Source organism: Schistosoma mansoni, chromosome 2 (genome assembly GCF_000237925.1).
Source record: "Schistosoma mansoni strain Puerto Rico chromosome 2, complete genome".
Taxonomy (NCBI): Eukaryota; Metazoa; Platyhelminthes; class Trematoda; order Strigeidida; family Schistosomatidae; genus Schistosoma; species Schistosoma mansoni.
Genome location: NC_031496.1, coordinates 17677431 through 17699182, shown reverse-complemented (window position 1 = coordinate 17699182; position 21752 = coordinate 17677431). Strand labels below are relative to the sequence as shown.

At 34.4% G+C, this 21752-nt stretch overlaps 1 protein-coding gene across 1 annotated transcript in view; it reads right to left on the bottom strand.

The window, feature by feature from the left end:
* The window catches only part of Smp_155140 (protein kinase), a gene marked incomplete at both ends in the record, with an annotated part of 31956 nt that overhangs the window by 5851 nt on the left and 4353 nt on the right, over positions 1-21752 (bottom strand). The window contains 5 exons of the mRNA XM_018795934.1: positions 3323-3511; positions 9292-9467; positions 9717-10083; positions 15100-15693; positions 17733-18086. Of these exons, the coding sequence (XP_018650196.1) occupies positions 3323-3511; positions 9292-9467; positions 9717-10083; positions 15100-15693; positions 17733-18086 (1680 nt within the window). The remainder of the gene's footprint in view (positions 1-3322; positions 3512-9291; positions 9468-9716; positions 10084-15099; positions 15694-17732; positions 18087-21752) is intronic.

Genomic DNA, 21752 nt, shown 5'->3' with positions numbered 1-21752 from the left:
TATTCAAATAGGTGTCATTGTATTGAATATTCAAAAATATTAGATGGATTATGAACATTTTTTATCGATCTATAACGTGACATGTGTTACCAAAATCAGACTAATCCTCCAAAAGTAACAGGTTTTATTCCATTATACGTTAGACATCTCAAAACAATTTGCTAGTCAATGATAACAATAAGCGAGAGAACAACATAGCAAATTGTCATGATGAAAATCGGCATTTAGAGGATTGGTAAAAAAGTCACTATAGGTATGATAAAGCAAAGTGATATGAGAACATGTTTTGATAAATACATTGTTTGCATAACAAAACTCCAGAGTAGTTCTTATATTTCTTGAAAAAAATCATTTATCAACCGATACACTTTAATGAGATTTCAACGATCAAGTGAATTAGTTTACCGTTAAAAGTAAACTCTGAGGTATATGTTCACAAAATGACTGTAATAGCAGTCATAAACATTAATGGAAAAATTCAAACAAACAACACAAAATGAATTTAAGCTTCTCCCCATCGCACTAACTAGTGGCTATCTGAACTCAGTAACGAAGTTGATAACGCGATGGAGTTTGAAGCGAATGGTACTGGATTCGAGTTTCGGAGTGAACATCAACTCTGCGACGCAGGTATATCCAGCTGACGAGTCTCAAATAGAACGAAACACGCATCCTGGATTTTACTATTAGCCACCATCCACCTTTGCTAATAATGGTCAATAAGATCAAATAAGTTTTATTTTATTTCTTTCATTACCGTCAATTCCCTTTCTTTTACATATATATACTTAAATTAATTATAAGTAATTTGAAAACAATTCTTTTTCATTAAAATAAATTAACTTTACTCATATCCTTCCATAAAAAGTTAACTCATGTTTAGGTGTATTTGTGAGGTATTATCAGTTGCTTAGTTATTAAAAATTTAATAATTGAATGTATACACGAATAGAAAACTATCATTAAAGTAATTTATATAAATAGTTCAAGTATCCCATTAAGTCTAAATTAATTAAAATGAAATGTAATTACTTAAAGTATTTAAAAGTAATAAAATACAAAACTTTTAAAAAAAATAACGTTAAACTTATTCGTTTTTTTCTGATTAGAAATTGTTTAGAATTAGTCCAATAAACTTAACTATATCTATAGAGATTGCCTATTTTATATGGTAGATTGAATTCTCATAATCATTTCATGATAGAATTATCTGTCTACACTGCTAGGTATTGCATCCACTCTCTCATAGTTACAGGGAAATTATCAGAAAATTTTGAACATACTGTTGATAAGGATTGGTTAGTAAGGTGTATCTGGAATCTTGATGCAATATGATGGTTTCTACTCAACTAAGACTACTGTGACCAAATAGTACGGTAATAGAGGTATTGCTATCCAGCTATTAAGTTGTTTACATGACAAGTATGATTGTTATTACGAGAATTCGACATCAAATTTTTATATACTAGAAACGTGTTATTATGTATTTCAGAATGTTTCTTCTATAGTTTTCATGTTTATTAATATAAATATTCATTTATCTTACAATTTAATTCAATCTTCCCTACTTGTTACCGTTTATTCTACTAATTTTGATGAATATAAATTATCTACACTAATCGTAAATAACTATTACCATTGATAAGCAGCTAAAAAGAAACCATAAAATAAATTAATTCTTCATAGTCTGTCAGGGGGTGGTTTTACTATGCTTTACATCAAAAATATTAATATTGGCTCACTATGCAACAGACTACTTAAATAAACTGCCGACAAGTAGAACCCGATAATATGTACTAAGATGAATGAAATCTTTGAGACAAAGACAGTAATTATGAGATCTGTGTAGCTGAAAGTTTGTTATATTTTCATTATGTATTATCTGATTACTCTCAAGTAGTTTATAGAAGTTTGTACACAACTGAAACAGATCATTATAAAAAATCAACTATTTCATAGACATTGATAAGTTGGAAGGTATTCTTAAATATTGTAATGATAAAAACTAATTGATGTTAATTGAAATATTGAACAATTAGTTAAGTCGACTTCTTAAAATTCGAAATATATAAATTCTAACAAGAATATGCTTCACAGCAACTCATAAAATAGAAACTGATTGTGTAATCTCATTCAAACAATTCCAGGTAAATATTTTTTTGTTTGTTGGCTTTCATATTCTGATAAAAGAATAAATCAGTTAATTACAATCTAGATTATTAACAGAATACCAGGGATATAGAATAGACTACTTACTATCAGAAACAAAGCGACAGATCTTTATAGATTTAGCATGATATCTCGAACTTCATTGACCACGGTAATGCATGATGTTACTTTAAAAAGTAAGTAATGTATTGAAATCGACACTTAATATTAATAAGTCTGAACCCAGTTATTATCAATTTTCGTTTTCATAGTAAACAGACTTTATTTTTTGAACGTACAAGATCGGAGTGGTTTGGTATTGACAGTACTGAATTTGAACCTATCATACAGGATAATTCAAGAGAGTTGATTTTAAAGAACTTTGTAGTACAAAAGGAACTGAGTAATGAAGTTACAATTGTGTATATGATACTTCATTTAGACTCCCGTGTATCTTACTTTTCCGTGCAGTCTAAAGAATCTTGAAATGAAACAAGCTAGAGTTTTGCTTGGTTTTATTACTACCTCCAAAAAATAAAGGAAACTTATGTGATACTGCTTTGTCATCAAAACACGGCCGCTGTTTAAGACCAATTAATTAATACTCTTGAAAATAATTTTGCAGTGAATTGATTTTGTTCTTATCCACTCAGAAACATTCATCCAACTTCAAATGGAATTATTCTATTCGGTTAGTAAAAGTGTCACTAGAAAACGCCAACAGAATTCCGTTAAGTCTAGTATGAAAAAATATTTAACACGAATGTTACAAAACTACTCACTATCAAAAGTAGTAAAGATGTAAACACCAGACTGTTATTATAACATGTAAATAAACACAACAATTTTTAAGTCAAAAAAGAATTGTAAGCAGAGATGGATAGTGGCTAGCAGTGGAATCCAGGACGCGCGTTTCATCCTATTTAGGACTCGTCAGCTGGATGTACCTGCATCTCAGAGTTGATGTTCACTCTGGAACTCGAACCCAGTACCCTCGCTTCAAACGCCATTGCGTTATCCACTCGGCCACTGAGTCCTGATAGAGACTGACCAGTTGCAGTCCTAAAAAATCGATGGGAAGATTCAAACAAACAATACTGAATGAATAAAAAAGAATTATTCATAAAATATTTTGATAACAATTAACATAACGCCAAGGTTTATAAAGACTTACTTCATTAAAAAGTAATTCACGCCTTTGTTGTTTAAATATATTCATTTTCTTCACAGCAACATACTGTTTAGTAGGTGAATGACGCATTAAATAAACAACACCAGTACTCCCTTTACCAATTCGACATATTTCATGTAAATCAGCTCTTGGATCACCTGGTGTTACAATTTTCGCCAGTTCATTACGAAACTACATGGTTAAAAAAGAAATCATGTGATCAATAAATTATTTTAATTTGTATAGATTAATTTTATAGAAATGATAATATTGTCATTGACAGTGATTGTAATAATCATACGTCTAAGTAGACAGCTATTATAAATAATACATTTGGAAAGATTTGTTCATGTATTACTCTGTTACAACATATCAAGATACTTTAAGATATTAAACTCTTTTAAATGTAGAATATTATCAGTGAATAGTATACTAGATCGTCTACTCTTTACTAAAATCAATAAATTCAGATATTAAGAACAATGAACTCAATCGATGGTGCGTGGCAATCCGTTGATTCGTTTTATCAAAACATCTTGTATTTATGTAATTCATTATCAACATTTTGATATTTCAGACTACAGAAACCCAGGGAGTAAACAGTTGTAACTATAAAAATGAGAAAATATTATAAAATTACGAATCGGAATTGTATAGCTCGAAAACCTAAATGTATGTCATATGGCATTGACTCAGCTTATTCATAAAATTTCGTTTTGATGGTAAGAAATCTTGAAAAACTTTCACACATCGTAAAAAACATATTTTTCTCAATGGACTTACAAAAAATTAACTAACCTACAAGTGATATTTCATACTTTGATTAAAACTAGAGAATACTGTCTGATGTGGAAACGGCTATTACCATCACATATAAATACCAATAAATGTTATTCATCTGTCAGTCAGTAAAACACAATGTGGAACCTACAACATAGGTATATCGTTCCAAGTTGCCACACCCTTTTAGTAAAGCGAGTTGAAATTATTAGGTCACGGATCGCAGTATTAATGATAGTAAATGTCTCAATGGTTTCAATAGAAACAATTCGGAATTCAATATACAATTCGAGCAGAATGAATAAATTAGTAAAATAATGAAAAAAGAAAATTGTTAAGGATTTAGGACCTACGTATTGAGATAATGAGTAATTGAATCTACTCTGTTGATAATAATTTTGATTCACATTATCCAAAGTCGCAAATAAGTCATACAAATTTACTTATATTACTGGATATACTAGCTTCTATTATGATCAGTTCATTTCCTCTTGTTCTCTTATCAAAATTGCAATTCGATTCTACAGTCAACATAAACTCATTACTATGAATATGTCAATGTAGAGGAATTTATCAGCTTAAATATGCACTATTCTTATTGCTAATACTATACTACTTAATAAATGTCATTAACTATTATTACTGCTTTCTTGATTTCTGAAATGTAATAAATTAAAGTAATATGTTATTTAGAAAAAAGCGTTTCTTGTTAATTAAAGAAACTAACTGGTAGAATTGTTGAAAATTGTAAATTACAAAGTAAATGTTTTTCCTTACCCTGGAATTCTACCACAATGTATATTTAAAATTCAACCTGATAATGAAATTGGAAATTCCAGGCTTTGAATTAGTCGCAAAGTATTGACAAATTACTGAGCTGAAACTTATTAGGAACACACATCTTTCAACTTTTATAATTATAAAAATATACCCCAATCTACAGTTATTTGTTTCTAACAGATTTTCGATTGATTAAATACAAACAATGAAGTGGTTTTGACAAACCTCTTAACCATTAATAACTCTTAAATGAACATTTCAGAAAACCCTTTTCACCCACTTTTCTTTTTTTCACAAATAACAAATACAATTCATAATTAACTAGTTGATGTGTTAAACTCATTTCAAATTTTTTAAGAAAAATTAAAAAAATCCGATTTTAAGCTCATTGAATTGGATGGAAATTTTTTTTTCGAAAAAATTGTTTTAATCTACAATCGGACTACCGTTTACTATTTTTATTATGATTAGGCATGTTGAAAAACAGTTTAACTACGCTGTAGAACATTAGACATGAAATTATATATATTCTGTTCGAAGGAAATTAATTTTTAATGTGTACAGTAAATATCTTTTGTTTTAATTCATTTTTGAATTGTTTACTTGAATCTTCCTATTGATATTTTAGATTTCAACCAATCAGTATCTTAGTGGTTTATGTGCATCCTAGACGAATCGCCTTGATATTGTCTGAACTCACAAATATTATAAGCAGAGATGGATGATGGCTATCAGTAAAATCTTGGATGCGTGTTTCGTCCTGTTTGAGACTTATCAGCTGGATGTACATGCACAGGATGCATATACGGCAATAAATGACTGATCAACTACTGCACCATTGGTTTGGAATAAGGGTTTTCTAACTTCTCCAGGTGGACGCGCCGTGTCCCGCAACCCAGTTGAGGCGCTTAAAGTTCGCTTTTTGCCCTCTCAAGTTCGTAAACAATACCCTCTCCACGAGAAGGCAGTAAGTAGGACTTCTATTTGCGTAGCCATGTGAGGGCATTTCGAGAGGGAGAGCGGAGCCTCCCCACTCTCGGCCGTACCAGAGCATTTTGGGGGGGGGCTTGATACATTGAACAAAAATAGCGCTTTAATCTTTACTGTGTAGGTAATAATTACACTTCACTAATTCAGGGTTGTTTGAATATCATGGATACAAGTGCAATCTTCGTGATTGTGTTATAGTAGCCACTTTTACACTCAGACAATTGGTCATTAACCAATAAATAACTGGTAATTGTAGTATAGTGTATGCTGCTAATGTTGATAAATATAAGAAGTATGTAGCACAAATCGGAATTGACTTATTATTTAATGTATAAATGTCGAATTCAATTAGACAATATATCTATTCAGTTAGCGGATGACTTAGCATTCCGTAATGTACTCATTACGGATTTAAGGATTAGTTCTGTGTGTAATTTATCAGTTCGGATAATTCAGTCACCCAAGAATGTTAACAAACCAATTTTTCTTATTCAATCATTATTAAATTCAAAATTACGTTAACGATTTACGATTCAGATGGAGTAGCCTAGAGGTTTTGCCTTCTCTGAGCCAATTAGTTCAATTGTAAAGCTTTCATTATAGTTCTGATCAATATTATCAGCGTGTGCTTTATTAAAATGAAATTTCGCCACAACTGACAGCTTCTTCAATCGGCGTGAATTTCAATTTAGTTGAAATAATGAGCTGATCTAGGTTAAGCTACCACTGAAAACCTGAGAGCGCTCGACCGCTGTTTCTTCCTAATATAGGACACTTCGGCAATGCGTATCCACAAGCCCCGAACATAAGAATCGAATCCAGTACTTGCAGGTTTTCAAAGGTTGTCTAAATTAGATCGGTTCATAGTTTCAATCAAATCCAACTATCTCCATAAGCCCATACTAAATTTTATTTAGTTATTGTTCATAAATATGTTTTCATTGCTTGTACATTTATCTTAATTATCTTCTCCAGTGGCCTGATTTCAGACCTTGCAATTCTTTATCATTCCTCTTACTACCTAGTAAACTAAGTCGAATTCGAAATAGGCTAAACTATATTATCAAAACCAAAGATAAATATACTGTGCTCATAAAATAAATTATTAATTACTTATCAAAATCGTTATGCTTGTGAGTAGATTGTAACATCAATAGCTCAACTTGATTCATTTTTATTCTGATTCCTTTTATTTTGGTTGTTGATTATGCTGACACAACTATGACAAGGGAACACATCAATTACATACATTAGAAATCATCATAGTATTTATAAGGTGTGCATAAAAATGTATATTTTTATCAATGTATTCTTGATTTGTGACAAGAATTAACCTGAATTGAAGACATTTCGGTTATATTTTCTCTTGAATAAAACAGAAAATAAAACTGATATAGATTTTCTATCATGATCATTCACATATCATTGATTACAAAGAGAAAGAGAATAATCCTTTATCATACTACATATCTATTTATTAAAACAATTTTGTGAATATTATTATGAAATTTCAGAAATCATTATTTTTAAAACCATTGAATATCAATAACAATAAAATTATCTTTCTGTTTTATTTCAAGAATTCTGAGTAATAGAGGTTCATGGAGAGAGCACGATGCACTAGACATAAATGCCTGTTACACATTGAATAAACAAATATATAAAATAGAGACTAACGAACTCTCGTGAAATAAGTGCACGGTTTCCTGAAATGTCTTGAGTTTAATTCCTGAATGCTGGTTCATGGATGAGTACTGCTCATAAGTCTCATACTAAGGATTTTCGATCCAGGTCTTGCTAAGATCAGTACGGGATTTAAAACCATAGAAGTTATTTTTCTATCATAATTTAAAGTCGATTAGAGCTGTATTTAAGGAGTTATATTTTCACTAAAGTATACTTCTTGGCCGTTAGATGTCAGTTAATAATTTTTGTTATTGCAGCAGCTTTGTAGATAACATACTAGGGAAGGAAAAGATGGTATTTATCGTCAATTTGTAAGGTATTACTAAAACCTGTGCTTAATATCGTATGACTTGTTCTTTCAGTATAGTTTTACAATAGTAATGATTCACAAAAATGAGATCTAAGTTGTACCATAGATCGACTTCTTTAAAATATCTCTATTTGTCATAATTATAATTCACTGCTAATTGAAGACTTCATTCGACGTTTAGAAACAATTGGTTTAGTAAATGTCAAAATACTGAATAGATGGAATTTTGAGGGCGCATGAAAATTTCTAAATGTCAAACATTATATCTAAACTATCTAGCTTAGGGAACATACTACCAATAGAATTATCGTAATAAGCTGGGAATCGTATCCATTATTGAGAATTATAATTACATGTTTGATGAATTTGAGAAATGGAGAACATAAGTGCCCAAGTATACCATTATATCCGTAAATTAGACTGATATAGTAGACTATGATTTTGAAACCTACGAACCATATATTAGAAACTGTTGTGCCGTCAGGTCAGTACATTTCAACTGAAAGTTTTCATGCAGAACACGTATTAGCATAAATTTACCAGTTTAACTATTTTTATTTAGAATATCAATAATAATATTCATCAGAAAACGCAGACATCCTTAATATCAAGTGGTTATCGTCAAATGACAAGAAGCTATAGACCAATGTTGTATATTGTTTGGTAAATGCCAGTAGCACATTTCTAGAACCTTTAGAGAATTAACACCTTCCATGCGGTTTGAACTATAGTCTCCTAATCAGGAAGGTTACTATTGAGCTATGCGTATAACGGCTGATGTCTTGTGTGTGTGAGAGAGATATTACAAATCACTGATCACTGATTGATAAACCTTAACTGTTATGAAATCTAGGGTCAGGTTTTTATCTAGATCGTCTCCAGTTAACTTACACCATGAAATAGTGCACTTTATGTTGCGATAGTTAAACTAGCGATCTCACTAGAACTTAATCTTCAGAATGTAATCATTACTATTGACTTGATAAGCTCGATATTGGTTACTAATATACGATCGATGAGTTTTACTTACTTTAAACACCTATCCCACTTGTTGCAATTACTTTTTGGTTATAAACAAGCTTATGTTGCAGTGAACGGACACTTAGGTGGGAAGGACAAATTTTATGTTTAATGCAAGACTATGGAATGTCTTCGTAACGTATGGAAACCATACATTCAACACATCATTCGCACATCTTCCATCAGTTGCCTGTTACAAACTTCATCGTTCCGTCATCCCTGATGTTATTAAAATTGCTCTCTGTTGCCTTCTGCCTTTTCTTCATTTCAATCTTTTCAATCCTCTACTTCTAGGCATTCCAATCCTGACTGCTGTTACATACGACTTATATCTGTCAACATAAGTGGCATATATCACACTTTCAGTAATAATAATATGATATTATACACCAATAATTTAGCTCACCTCTTCAGCGTTTAATAAGCAAAATGAATTTTCATTATGTACAGTATTAATCATTTTATTCGATTGAAATGGATCGATAAACTGTTGATTTGCGGCTGGATGTACAGGAAAATCCGATCGATTCAATGGATATTGTTTGGTTGGTGATAGAGTATTATTTCTCAATCGATGAATATCTAATTTTGTATAAAGTGCTTTTGTATCAAATCCATTATCATTACTAAAATCATGATCGTTACTAATAGCAATAATATTATTATGATTAGTCGTAGTGATAATCTCATTATTATTAGTTCCCTGCTTAAATGCTAATGGTGGAATTTGTGAATGTTTTGTAAGTAGTGTACTCGTAAAACAATAGTTATCATGTTCATTGTTAACTCTGTTGACAGTTAACTGTTGTGGATGAAATGTTAAAGCATTACCGGAGCTATTGGATCGTCGTAAAGCTTTTCTATTTGTACCAGGTAATATATCTATATATCCATAATCATCATTCAATAAATTATCTACATTTTCATTTCTGTCATGTTTAATAGGATGAATAGAATGATTATTATTTGTAGTATTGTTATTTTCATAATACAATTGAATGGGATATTGTGATCTGGATTGATGTTCATTTAATCTCTCTCTGTTGTATGTATTAGATAATTGAATATCTGTAGGTGACTTTTTCATAGTTACATTTGAAATTGGATATTTCATTTTAGATAATGTTGCTGATACATTGGTATTTTGTGATGTACTATCCATTTGATTTGAGAGAGTAAGAGATTTTTGACTGTTCATCTAAATTCCATTGAATATCCAAAAATAACGAATTATTAAGTATAAAAAATATATTTTTCAAAATGAATAAAGTATTATTATTATTTCAATTGACTCATGCTTTCAACTATGAAACATACTAAATCTCCACAAAACCCCTTCTGATAATTAATATAATCATATGCTCACTAGTGACTTCGGGAAGTACATCCAGGAGCTCTAGTGAGAAGCAGTGACCAGTAGAGTGCAAACCACGTCTGTCGTGAGATAGGAACTCACTGAAGACAATTGGTGAATGGTTGCTCAACTTCGTGGATCAGTTGACGTTAGACATTAACACCATCGGATGCCAGCTCAGTGGTCTATCGGTTAAGTGCTCTGGTTCGAGACTGGTTGGTCCTGGGTTCGAATCTCGCGGGTGCGGGTTCATGGATGCGCACTGCTAAGGAGTCCCATAATAGAACGAAACGGCTGTCCAGTGTTTCCAGGTTTTTCATGATGGTCTAGCTTCAACTGACTCATGCATTCAACTATGAAATATATTACAGAAAACTCTACAAGCAATGATACTTCAAAACTTCACGAAATGTGATATACAACAAGTGGCTTTTAATAATTATTTTACTTTGTAGGTATTCTTCACAAATTGATCTCACTCGACGTGCTGTAGTCTTCGAGAACACGAGTGGGGACAATTGAATGTTATATAGTTAAGATCATGATCATATGCTCACTAGTGACTGGCTCCATGAGGTAATTCTTGGAGTTCTAGTGAGAAGTCGTGGCCAGTGGAGCTAATCTATGTCAGGTAGAGACAGGTATCTACCTCAGTACAATGGAAGTTGGTTGAGCAATTTCGTGGATTGGTTGAGGTTAGACATTAACACCGTTGGATGCCAGCTCAGTGGTCTATCGGTTAAGGGCTCTGGCTCGAGATTGGTAGGTCCTGGGTTCGAATCTCGCGAGAGCGGGATCGTGGATGCGCACTGCTGAGGAGTGCTATAACAGCTTGAAACGGCCGTCCAGTGCTTCCAGGTTTCCGATGGTGGTCTAGCTTCAACTGACTCATGATCTTAACTATATAAAATTACTAAATCTCCACAAAACCCCCTTGTGACAATTGAATATATTTGAACACAAGATTAACTCCGCCTGTAGCTCCTCCAGGGGCTACTGCCGGTCCCAAGCCCGGGTAAAGGAGGAGGGTTGGGCATGGGGTTAGCGACCCCATCCCGTAGAAAATCAACTCGCTAAAAAAACGCTAACCAGAAAAAATCATTCAAACCATTCAAACTCTGCCCTGGGAGTAGAAGGAAAAATGACGTCTCATGATGAAAGCCGAGTTCCTTCGGAAGTCATGAGGCCGATGCACCTTCTTACAACCAGAGCGACAATTTTTATAGGTACATGGAATGTCCGGACAATGTGGGAGACCGGCAGAGTCTTCCAAATTTCTGCGGAAATGAGGAAATACAACCTGGAAGTGCTTGGAATCAGTGAAACACATTCGACGCAGGTTGGACAACAACGACTGTCTTCAGGGGAACTTCTGTTATACTCCGGTCATGAAGAAGAAAATGCCCCACATACACAAGGAGTGGCACTGATGCTGTCTAGAAAAGCACAAAATGCACTTATTGGATGGGAATCTCATGGACCGAGGATCATCAAAGCCTCCTTCAAAACAAAGAGAGAGGGCATTACAATGAACGTCATCCAATGCTATGCGCCGACCAACGACTACGATGAAGACGCTAAAAACCAATTCTACGATAGGCTGCAGTCAATCTTCGAGAAGTGCCCAACCAAGGACCTGACCATTCTAATGGGAGATTTCAATGCCAAGGTTGGAATGGACAACACTGGATACGAAGACGTCATGGGACAACATGGACTGGGAGGAAGGAACGAAAACGGTGAGAGATTTGCAAACCTATGTGCCTTCAATAAACTGGTCATAGGTGGCACCATATTCCCACACAAAAACATACACAAAGCCACTTGGATTTCACCGGATCACATTACACAAAATCAAATCGACCATATCTGCATCAACAAAAAGTTCAGGAGGACGATGGAGGATGTGAGAACCAGAAGAGGAGCTGATATAGCATCCGATCACCATTTGCTGGTCGCCAAGATGAAACTAAAACTCAAGAAGCACTGGACAATGGCGCGGACAACATCACAAAAGTTTAACACGGCCTTTCTTCGAGATGCTGACAAACTCAACGAATTTAACATAGCCCTCAGCAACAGGTTCGAGGCCTTTCATGACCTACTCAATGGAGAGGGAACCACCATAGAGAGCAGCTGGAAAGGTATCAAGGAGGCAATCGTTTCAACATGTCAGGAGGTTCTGGGCCAAAAGAAGCACCATCACAAGGAATGGATCACTGTTGGTACACTGGATAAAATTGAAGCAAGGAGGAACAAGAAGGTAGCAATCAATATCAGCCGAACAAGAGCAGAAAAAGCCAAGGCACAAGCCGAATACACAGAGGCAAACAAGCAAGTGAAGAGGAGCATCAGGACCGACAAACGTAAATATGTGGAAGATTTAGCGATGACAGCGGAAAAGGCTGCAAGAGAGGGAAACATGAGACAACTGTACGATACAACAAAGAAACTTGCTGGAAATTACCGTCAACCAGAAAGACCAGTGAAAAACAAGGAAGGCAAAGTAATCAACGATATTGAAGAACAACGAAACAGGTGGGTAGAACACTTCAAGGAACTCTTGAATCGACCAGCTCCACTGAACCCACCCAACATCGAAGCAGCACCCACAGACCTCCCAATCGATATTGGCCCACCAACAATTGAAGAGATCAGCGTGGCCATTAGACAAATCAAGAGTGGCAAAGCAGCGGGACCAGACAACATCCCGGCAGAGGCACTGAAAGCAAATGTAACAGCAACTGCCAAGATACTCCACATCCTCTTCAGTAAGATTTGGGATGAAGAACAAGTACCAACAGACTGGAAAGAAGGACTTCTGATCAAGATACCAAAGAAAGGCGATCTCAGCAAGTGCGACAACTACAGGGGCATCACTCTCCTCTCAATACCAGGTAAAGTCTTCAACAGAGTGTTGTTAAACAGGATGAAGGATTCCGTAGACGCCCAACTTCGAGATCAACAAGCTGGATTTCGTAAGGATAGATCGTGCACAGATCAAATCGCAACTCTACGTATCATTGTGGAACAATCAATCGAATGGAATTCATCACTCTACATCAACTTCATCGACTACGAGAAGGCATTTGATAGCGTGGACAGGACGACACTATGGAGGCTTCTTCGACACTACGGCGTGCCTGAGAAGATAGTCAACATCATACGGAACTCCTATGATGGACTAAACTGCCAAATCGTCCACGGAGGACAACTCACCGACTCGTTCGAGGTAAAGACCGGTGTTAGGCAAGGTTGCCTACTCTCACCCTTTCTCTTTCTCCTGGTCATCGACTGGATTATGAAGACGTCAACATCTGGAGGAATGCACGGGATACAGTGGACAGGCAGGATGCAGCTTGACGATTTAGACTTCGCGGATGATCTGGCTCTTCTATTACAAACGCAACAACAAATGCAGGAGAAAACGACCAGTGTAGCAGCAGCCTCAGCAGCAGTAGGTCTCAATATAAACAAAGGGAAAAGCAAGACTCTCCGATACAATACAATATGCACCAATCCAATTACACTTGACGGAGAAGCTTTGGAGGATGGGGAAACCTTCACATATCTGGGCAGCATCATTGATGAACACGGTGGATCAGATGCAGATGTGAGGGCGCGGATCGGCAAAGCAAGAGCAGCATACCTACAGCTGAAAAACATCTGGAGCTCAAAACAATTGTCAACCAACACCAAGGTTAGAATTTTCAATACAAATGTCAAGACAGTTCTTCTGTATGGGGCAGAGACGTGGAGAACTACGAAAGCCATTATCCAGAAGATACAAGTGTTTATTAACAGCTGTCTACGCAAGATACTTCGGATCCGATGGCCAGACACTATCAGCAACAAGTTACTGTAGGAGACAACAAACCAGATTCCAGCGGAGGAAGAAATCAGGAAGAAGCGCTGGAAGTGGATTGGGCACACTTTGAGGAAATCACCCAATTGTGTCACAAGACAAGCCCTCACATGGAATCCTGAAGGTCGAAGGAGAAGAGGAAGACCAAAGAACACATTACGCCGAGAAATAGAGACAGACATGAGAAGAATGAACAAGAACTGGATACAACTAGAAAAGAAGGCCCAGGACAGAGTGGGTTGGAGAAAGCTGGTCGGCGGCCTATGTTCCATTGGGAGTAACAGGCGTAAGTAACGTAAGTAAGTAAGTAAGAACACAAGATTACATAATCTCTTTCTTAAAATCTGAGAATCATACAGTTAATACTTAATTTACAAAATGTCAATCGATCGTCTCAGAATTACATGTTCCTTCATTCCCATACCGATTGTTTTCTGTTCCCATTCTTTCCTTCTTGATCTTCTGCTGCCAGACATTTTATTCGTGACTAACGTTATATACTACTTATGTCAATATAAGTAGCACACCATAATGCACTAAAAATCAAGGATCAATAGTGAGCTGTTACGTCCAGGTACGAATTCCCTCAATATTATTTACGCATAAGTCCTCTAGGGGCCGAACCCAGTACTCACAAGTCTGAGAAAGAGTCATTAGGATGATTTCCATCAGTACATAGTTCCAACTGTCTTCTTTTAAAGAGTTAAACAATAGTTTTCACTTGGACTTCAAATAACATCGGTCTGTAATAAATAACATTTGACAAAGATCCTTTAATTACACCAGGAAGTCCCCTAACATATAAAATATAGATTTAGGTTTATGACTTCTGGGAAATAAAGTAGAATAAAGCTTGCTTTAGCCTGGAAGCATTTCCTATAACCTCTGAAATTAAAAAAACCCAAATTATTTATATGAAAATGATATAACATGAACTCCTCCTCGAAAGATAACAGGCGTAAGTAAGTAAATAAGTCTACGTAGTTCGGACTTACTTTTAACTCTTTCATTTCATTTAGATTTCTAGAAGTATTATAATATCCCGATTGTTTATCCTCGAAATTAATATTTTCATTTGAATTAATTGTTTGATTTATAAAAATGTCATAGACTGAATTTAAGTTATCAGTTGAATTAACTCCAGTAGAATTAAGATTATGACTGCTAAAGCCAGATGATGTATTGGAAGTTGTATCGTTACGTAGTTTATTATTATGTATTTTATCGGATGTGGAACTTTTCATTGATTTCATATCGAAATTTCGTTTATCATTACTATCCAATGCTTTGTGTTTTCTTAAGCGACAATGTTTACGACGAGCGCCATAATGTGAAACAGTTTGGTCGGAATTATTACGATTGGTATCATTGAATAAACTTATATCTTGACCGTATGAATGAGAATTACTGATAGACGAAGAATGATCAATTTGATTCACTTTCCTTTGTGGAGATATTTGATTTGAAACTATATGATTAATTGGACTGTACAATGGTGAAGTATGTTCATTCGAACTGATAAGTGATAATTTTGACTGATTAGTAATTGGTTGAAAAGCATCCGGTTGGTAATACTTTGCTCGTACACTCTAAAATGTTAGTAAATATATTTAGAGTTAGGAAATCAAGGATACCTTTCATAATTATTATGAAAGGTTCATTTCAATATTGTTACATGACTGTTAAGTGTAATTTCTTTCACTGGTGTAAATGAATTATTTAACTATTGTTTAATGGTTAAGGCGTCGAATTTCAGCCTTTAAGTAACATGATTGAAGCCCAGTCTACCTACAGTGGTTTCCGCTATTACGCAGTACCGTAGCCACTCACACTTAGAGCATAGTTAGAAGCCAAACATATGAATGTATACCTGGCAAATGAGTTAATAAGAAAGAATTTAGATTATTAATTCAGTTTCAATATATGATAAAAGATTGTATACACACGGTTATAACACTCGGTTTCCTTATCTGCACGTATGGGACGTTAATTTGCTTTAGACGAATATCTACACTAGATACCCTCCCCGTATCTATTCTACAGGACTTTAACACAACTCAGATCAAGAACACATGAATAGTTGTACTAAAACGTATGTATATTTTCACGCCAAAAACCGACAATAATCACAATAATATTAAGGGCAGGAGAATATATAACTCATCTAACACCAGTCAGACTATCTACTAGTCTGACTAAGCAAACGACCTATGATTATCGTCTATGCACACATATCACAAATACAATTATATTCTGAAACAATAAATTTTTGATGATAAAAGGAAACAAAAATACGATTGCTTTTAAAACTTATTTTATGTACTTCATCTATGTTTTACTACCATTATTTCTGTTCTTCATATTTTCACTATTCGTCATATAATTGAACATGATCAATAATATTGCTAAAAAGGTTTTCAACGGATACATCATACTTTGATCTTTGATTGCACTGTGAAAAACATATTTAAGTATTTTAGAGCCCCTTGCAATAAAACTTGTTTGTCAGCAAACAGCTACGGGATGAATTCTCTGAACGCCAGTGGAAAGCCATGACTAAATATGGTCCGAAAGAAAAATTCGAAAGTTCAGTCTTGGAAGAGTTATCAGACCACATTCATGGAATAAAATAACTCCTCGGTGATTCATAGTTTTTAATAGCTGATCAGGTAAAATCATGTTATGATAAAAACTGCCTTTAAGTTGAACAATCTCCACAAACCTTCGGTCATCAAAAAATAGAGTTTTGAATATATCAATATGTTCAGCAATTCGTTGGGCGAAATATCAGAACCACACTTGGTTCTAAATTGCTGCCTGTGTCCATCTTATCCCATAAAACGCGCGTAGTTTAATTTGGCTTACCAATTTAAAAGAAAGTCATGGAGACTGCACGCTGAAAAGACTTATCTTATTATCATCAACCAAAATCAAACGGTTCTGATACAACACTTCTAGTGGCCCCGGTATCTGACTCCAGTTGGATTGTGCACTGATTGTCTTCGAAATATACATGTTGGTTATCTTCGTATATAATTGTCGACTTAACTCGCGTTAGTGAATAACGAGATTAAATAAGTCAGTTACGAGAATGAAGTTTGATTACGTATATTTCATACGGTCATTGATTTGAACAGATAATCAAGGAGAAGGAGCGAAGAAAACGAAGAGGACAGAAAAGAGCGAAACTAAATGACGCGCATTGGAGAAGGTGAGTGAGTCATTTAACCATTTAGGGCTTTTTATTCTCCTCTACATTTTGACTATTAATATTTTTCATTACTTTTGAACTTGATTTTTCGAATATAATATTTAATACTATTGACTTCATTACATTACTCAACCAATTATCCCACACTGTTGATGTCAACTGTGATAATTGGCATTTGCATAGGGTAGCAGGTTTTCTATAATTACCTAAATGAATGACCGAATAACTATATAAGAGTAAGAGAATCCTATCAATCAATTTCCAATTTTTCTTACTTTATTAGATACTTTTGGATTGCAGTATATCGTCTTCTGATTAATTTCCTATAAAAATTGACTATCATTTTCCAATTCTTCAAATAATTACTAACAAGCAAATATTTTGAAAATAAAAAACAATCATTACTCAACAACTAACTTTATAAATTTTCGGTGGTAATTGTGGTGTATTCATTAGAATTGGATGTGCAGAAGCAGATCTAGTAAATATATCCTCACTAGTTTCCATGTCTAGTTTTTCATTTTTTCCTAAAAGTTTTGTTTTTGATCGAGATTTATGAGCTTCAATATTTAATCTATTTGAAGTATAATCATGATAACTGATATTATTGGTCATTGGCATTTGATCAAGTTCATGTTGTGGTTTCTTATGAATTGGATTAAAAATCCATTGATGATCATTTTCATTACTTTTATTATTTCTATGAATTTTAGTATGAGAATGTTTTGTTCTTACAGGTATTTGTGAATTAATTCGTTCATGTGATGTACTCTGTGAAACAAGGAAAGTATATATATATATATATATATATATATATATATATATATTGGTTGAGGAGAACAAACAATTAACAAAATTAAAATATATAACCTTTAAAGATCAGTATTCAAAGAGAGAAAGTTACGTAATACCTAGAATCAAATGTCATTGAATTATATGATCAAGGTTATTGAAACATTTTCACTTTTTTATGAAACTATATACTTAGCAGAATTTTTCCTAAATGAATTATCGCATTCTAAATGTTCAGTATAATGTTGGTGTGCGGCCTATGGTCCTCCACGAGGGGTAACAGGCGTAAGTAAGTAAACGTTTAGTATGTATTTGGGATAATTTCAAATCCAGTTTTATTATTACTTTCATTTGAGTCTTTAAAGTTTTCCAAGATTATCGATGACTAATTGAGTCATCAGTATTAATTGATTTATCACTTGTGAACTTATTCCCAAATATTTACATTTATGTAAATTAAACTACAATTATGTACATCGGAAACAAAACTGAAATAAAACCAATGATATTAGAAAAAGTCAATATTCTCGAACATATACACCAATGTGACAAAATTCTCATTGAGTAACTTGTCGAAACTTTTAGTTATAAGAGCTTGTCAAATTTATCAGTTCAAATGAAGAATTATATAAACTCATTTGAGATCATTAGTAAGAATTAAAGGAGTATAGAAATGTATTTTTGTCTAAATATGATTTGTAGTTGTTTATGTAAATGTCAACTTTGTTAAATTTTAATCATTCAGTATCCCTATCAAACAGGGTTTTTGGTCAAACGTTTACGCGTCAGATGACCACCTGCCTACTAGTGATTCACGGCCACACAGAACTTTGTGTGTAGTGTGTGGAGTGTGATTATTACTTTTAAATAAAAATTTTTGCTATAAGATCATCTGTGATAAACCGAAGTTTCTAATAATTCATCATTAGGTGAATTATATAGTTGAAAATGACAACATACGAAATGGTATTTTGAATTATTTTCTAAACGAATAGTTAAACTTAGCATATTAATTAAAGGATAAAATATAATCATTTCAATGAGTTAATCCAACAAAGAACTTTATCACCAATCATAAAGTGCGGTTTAATAACGGAAATAGGTAACGAAGCCAATCAGATCACTTAGTTATTGATAAACTTTCAAAAATGCATCCTCTTTCGAAAGAATTAGATTTGAATATTGGTTTTAGTTTAGCTTTTATCGAAATGATCAATTATGTCATGCCAAATGGAGTAGTTTGAAAGGTTTGAATGATTTTTTCTGGTTAGCGTTTTTTTAGCGAGTTGATTTTCTACGGCATGGGGTCGCTAACCCCATGCCCAACCCTCCTCCTTTACCCGGGCTTGGGACCGGCAGTAACCCCCAGAGGAGCTACAGGCTACGAGAAGGCATTTGATAGCGTGGACAGGACGACACTATGGAAGCTTCTTCGACACTACGGCGTGCCTGAGAAGATAGTAAATATCATACGGAACTCCTATGATGGACTAAACTGCCAAATCGTCCACGGAGGACAACTCACCGACTCGTTTGAAGTAAAGACCGGTGTGAGGCAAGGTTGCTTACTCTCACCCTTTTTCTTTCTCCTGGTCATCGACTGGATCATGAAGACGTCAACATCTGGAGGAAACCACGGGATACAGTGGACAGGCAGGATGCAGCTTGACGATTTAGACTTCGCGGATGATCTGGCTATTCTATCACAAACGCAACAACAAATGCAGGAGAAAACGACCAGTGTAGCAGCAGCCTCAGCAGCAGTAGGTCTCAATATAAACAAAGAGAAAAGCAAGACTCTTCGATACAATACAATATGCACCAATCAAATTACACTTGACGGAGACGCTTTGGAGGATGTGGAAACCTTTACATATCTGGGCAGCATCATTGATGAACACGGTGGATCAGATGCAGATGTGAGGGCGCGGATCGGCAAAGCAAGAGCAGCATACCTACAACTGAAAAGCATCTGGAGCTCAAAACAATTGTCAACCAACACCAAGGTTAGAATTTTCAATACAAATGTCAAGACAGTTCTACTGTATGGGGCGGAGACGTGGAGAACTACGAAAGCCATTATCCAGAAGATACAAGTGTTTATTAACAGCTGTCTACGCAAGATACTTCGGATCCGATGGCCAGACACTATCAGCAATAAGTTACTGTGAGAGACAACAAATCAGATTCCAGCGGAGGAAGAAATCAGGAAGAAGCGCTGGAAGTGGATTGGGCACACCTTGAGGAAATCAGCTGATTGCGTCACAAGACAAGCCCTCACATGGAATCCTGAAGGTCAACGGAGAAGAGGAAGACCAAAGAATACATTACGCCGAGAAATAGAGACAGACATGAGAAGAATGAACAAGAACTGGATAGAACTAGAAAAGGAAGCCCAGGACAGAGTGGGTTGGAGAAAGCTGGTCGGCGGCCTATGCTCCATTGGGAGTAACAGGCGCAAGTAAAGTAAGTAAGTAAAGTAAGAAATGGAGTAGTAGAAAAATTTCAAGCTTGGTAAGAAAATTAAGTAAATCTCCTGCAAGTTGGGAAAAATCGTGGTCAATCATCTTGTCGAATATATGTGGAAATATTTTTAAGTTACCCAATGTAAATAATTATACGAGTGCTAACAACTTCCTGACACATTGTCAAAGTGTGATATTTATATTTCTCTTATGCAAACAACTACACTAAGTTATCATTCAGACTTTATAATCTATAGCCATAGTAAATGAAACTCTGCTTCCAAAAGGGCAATTAGGCCGCTGATCATTTAAATTATAACCAGACTCAATGAGTCTGATATACACACCCTCTCCTTTTTCGCAAGTTCATAATTTAGACTTATTTGATTGAGCTAAGTTTATCCATGTACATATGAAAAATCTATTTGGGACTCACGTTACTTTTACGGTGATTAATTCATATAATCTAACACATTATGTAATCAGTTAAAAAACATTTAGTATGATTATTCATCATATAATTATTTCGTTCAACCTGATTTTATCCTTAATTGTAATCCAACACCCTAAATCCATTTAAAATATGATTCTAGTGTACTTAACATTTTCGAAATTGGCAAAGACTAACAAGACTTGGCTTGCCCAGTGATCTTAAATTTAAATGTTGGGATTTTTCAAAATTTTAAATATCTTTTTTGATAGTTAATTTGAACTCATTACTGTTTAATCGAATAAGAATTCAAAGCTAACTTTCACGACATCATGGGATCAGCTAGAGAACCATTGAAAACTAAGGAATAATCAACAACTGTTTTATCCTCGTGTAACACATTTCTACAGCACACCTAACAATATCCTTTCAAGCATCAAATTCATAAGCCATGGTGTCTGATGGTAAACATAATACACATAAATCGCTTACTATAAGTTTAACATTTCCAAATTCGGTCAGCTACCAATACTATTTGTTGATAGTTAACCTTTAATTGAAAAGTCTTCTAAAAAATATTATGATGAAACTTTATTGATAGTAATATTCTTTCTTCATATGTTTGTAACCAGTGGGGCCCAAACATATCCGGTGTGAGTCAGTTATCTACTTCAGGCAATGGAAAATGGATTCTCACTGTTGTGATCTGATTGCAGTTAGATATAAGTACTGCTGGATCACAACTCAGTG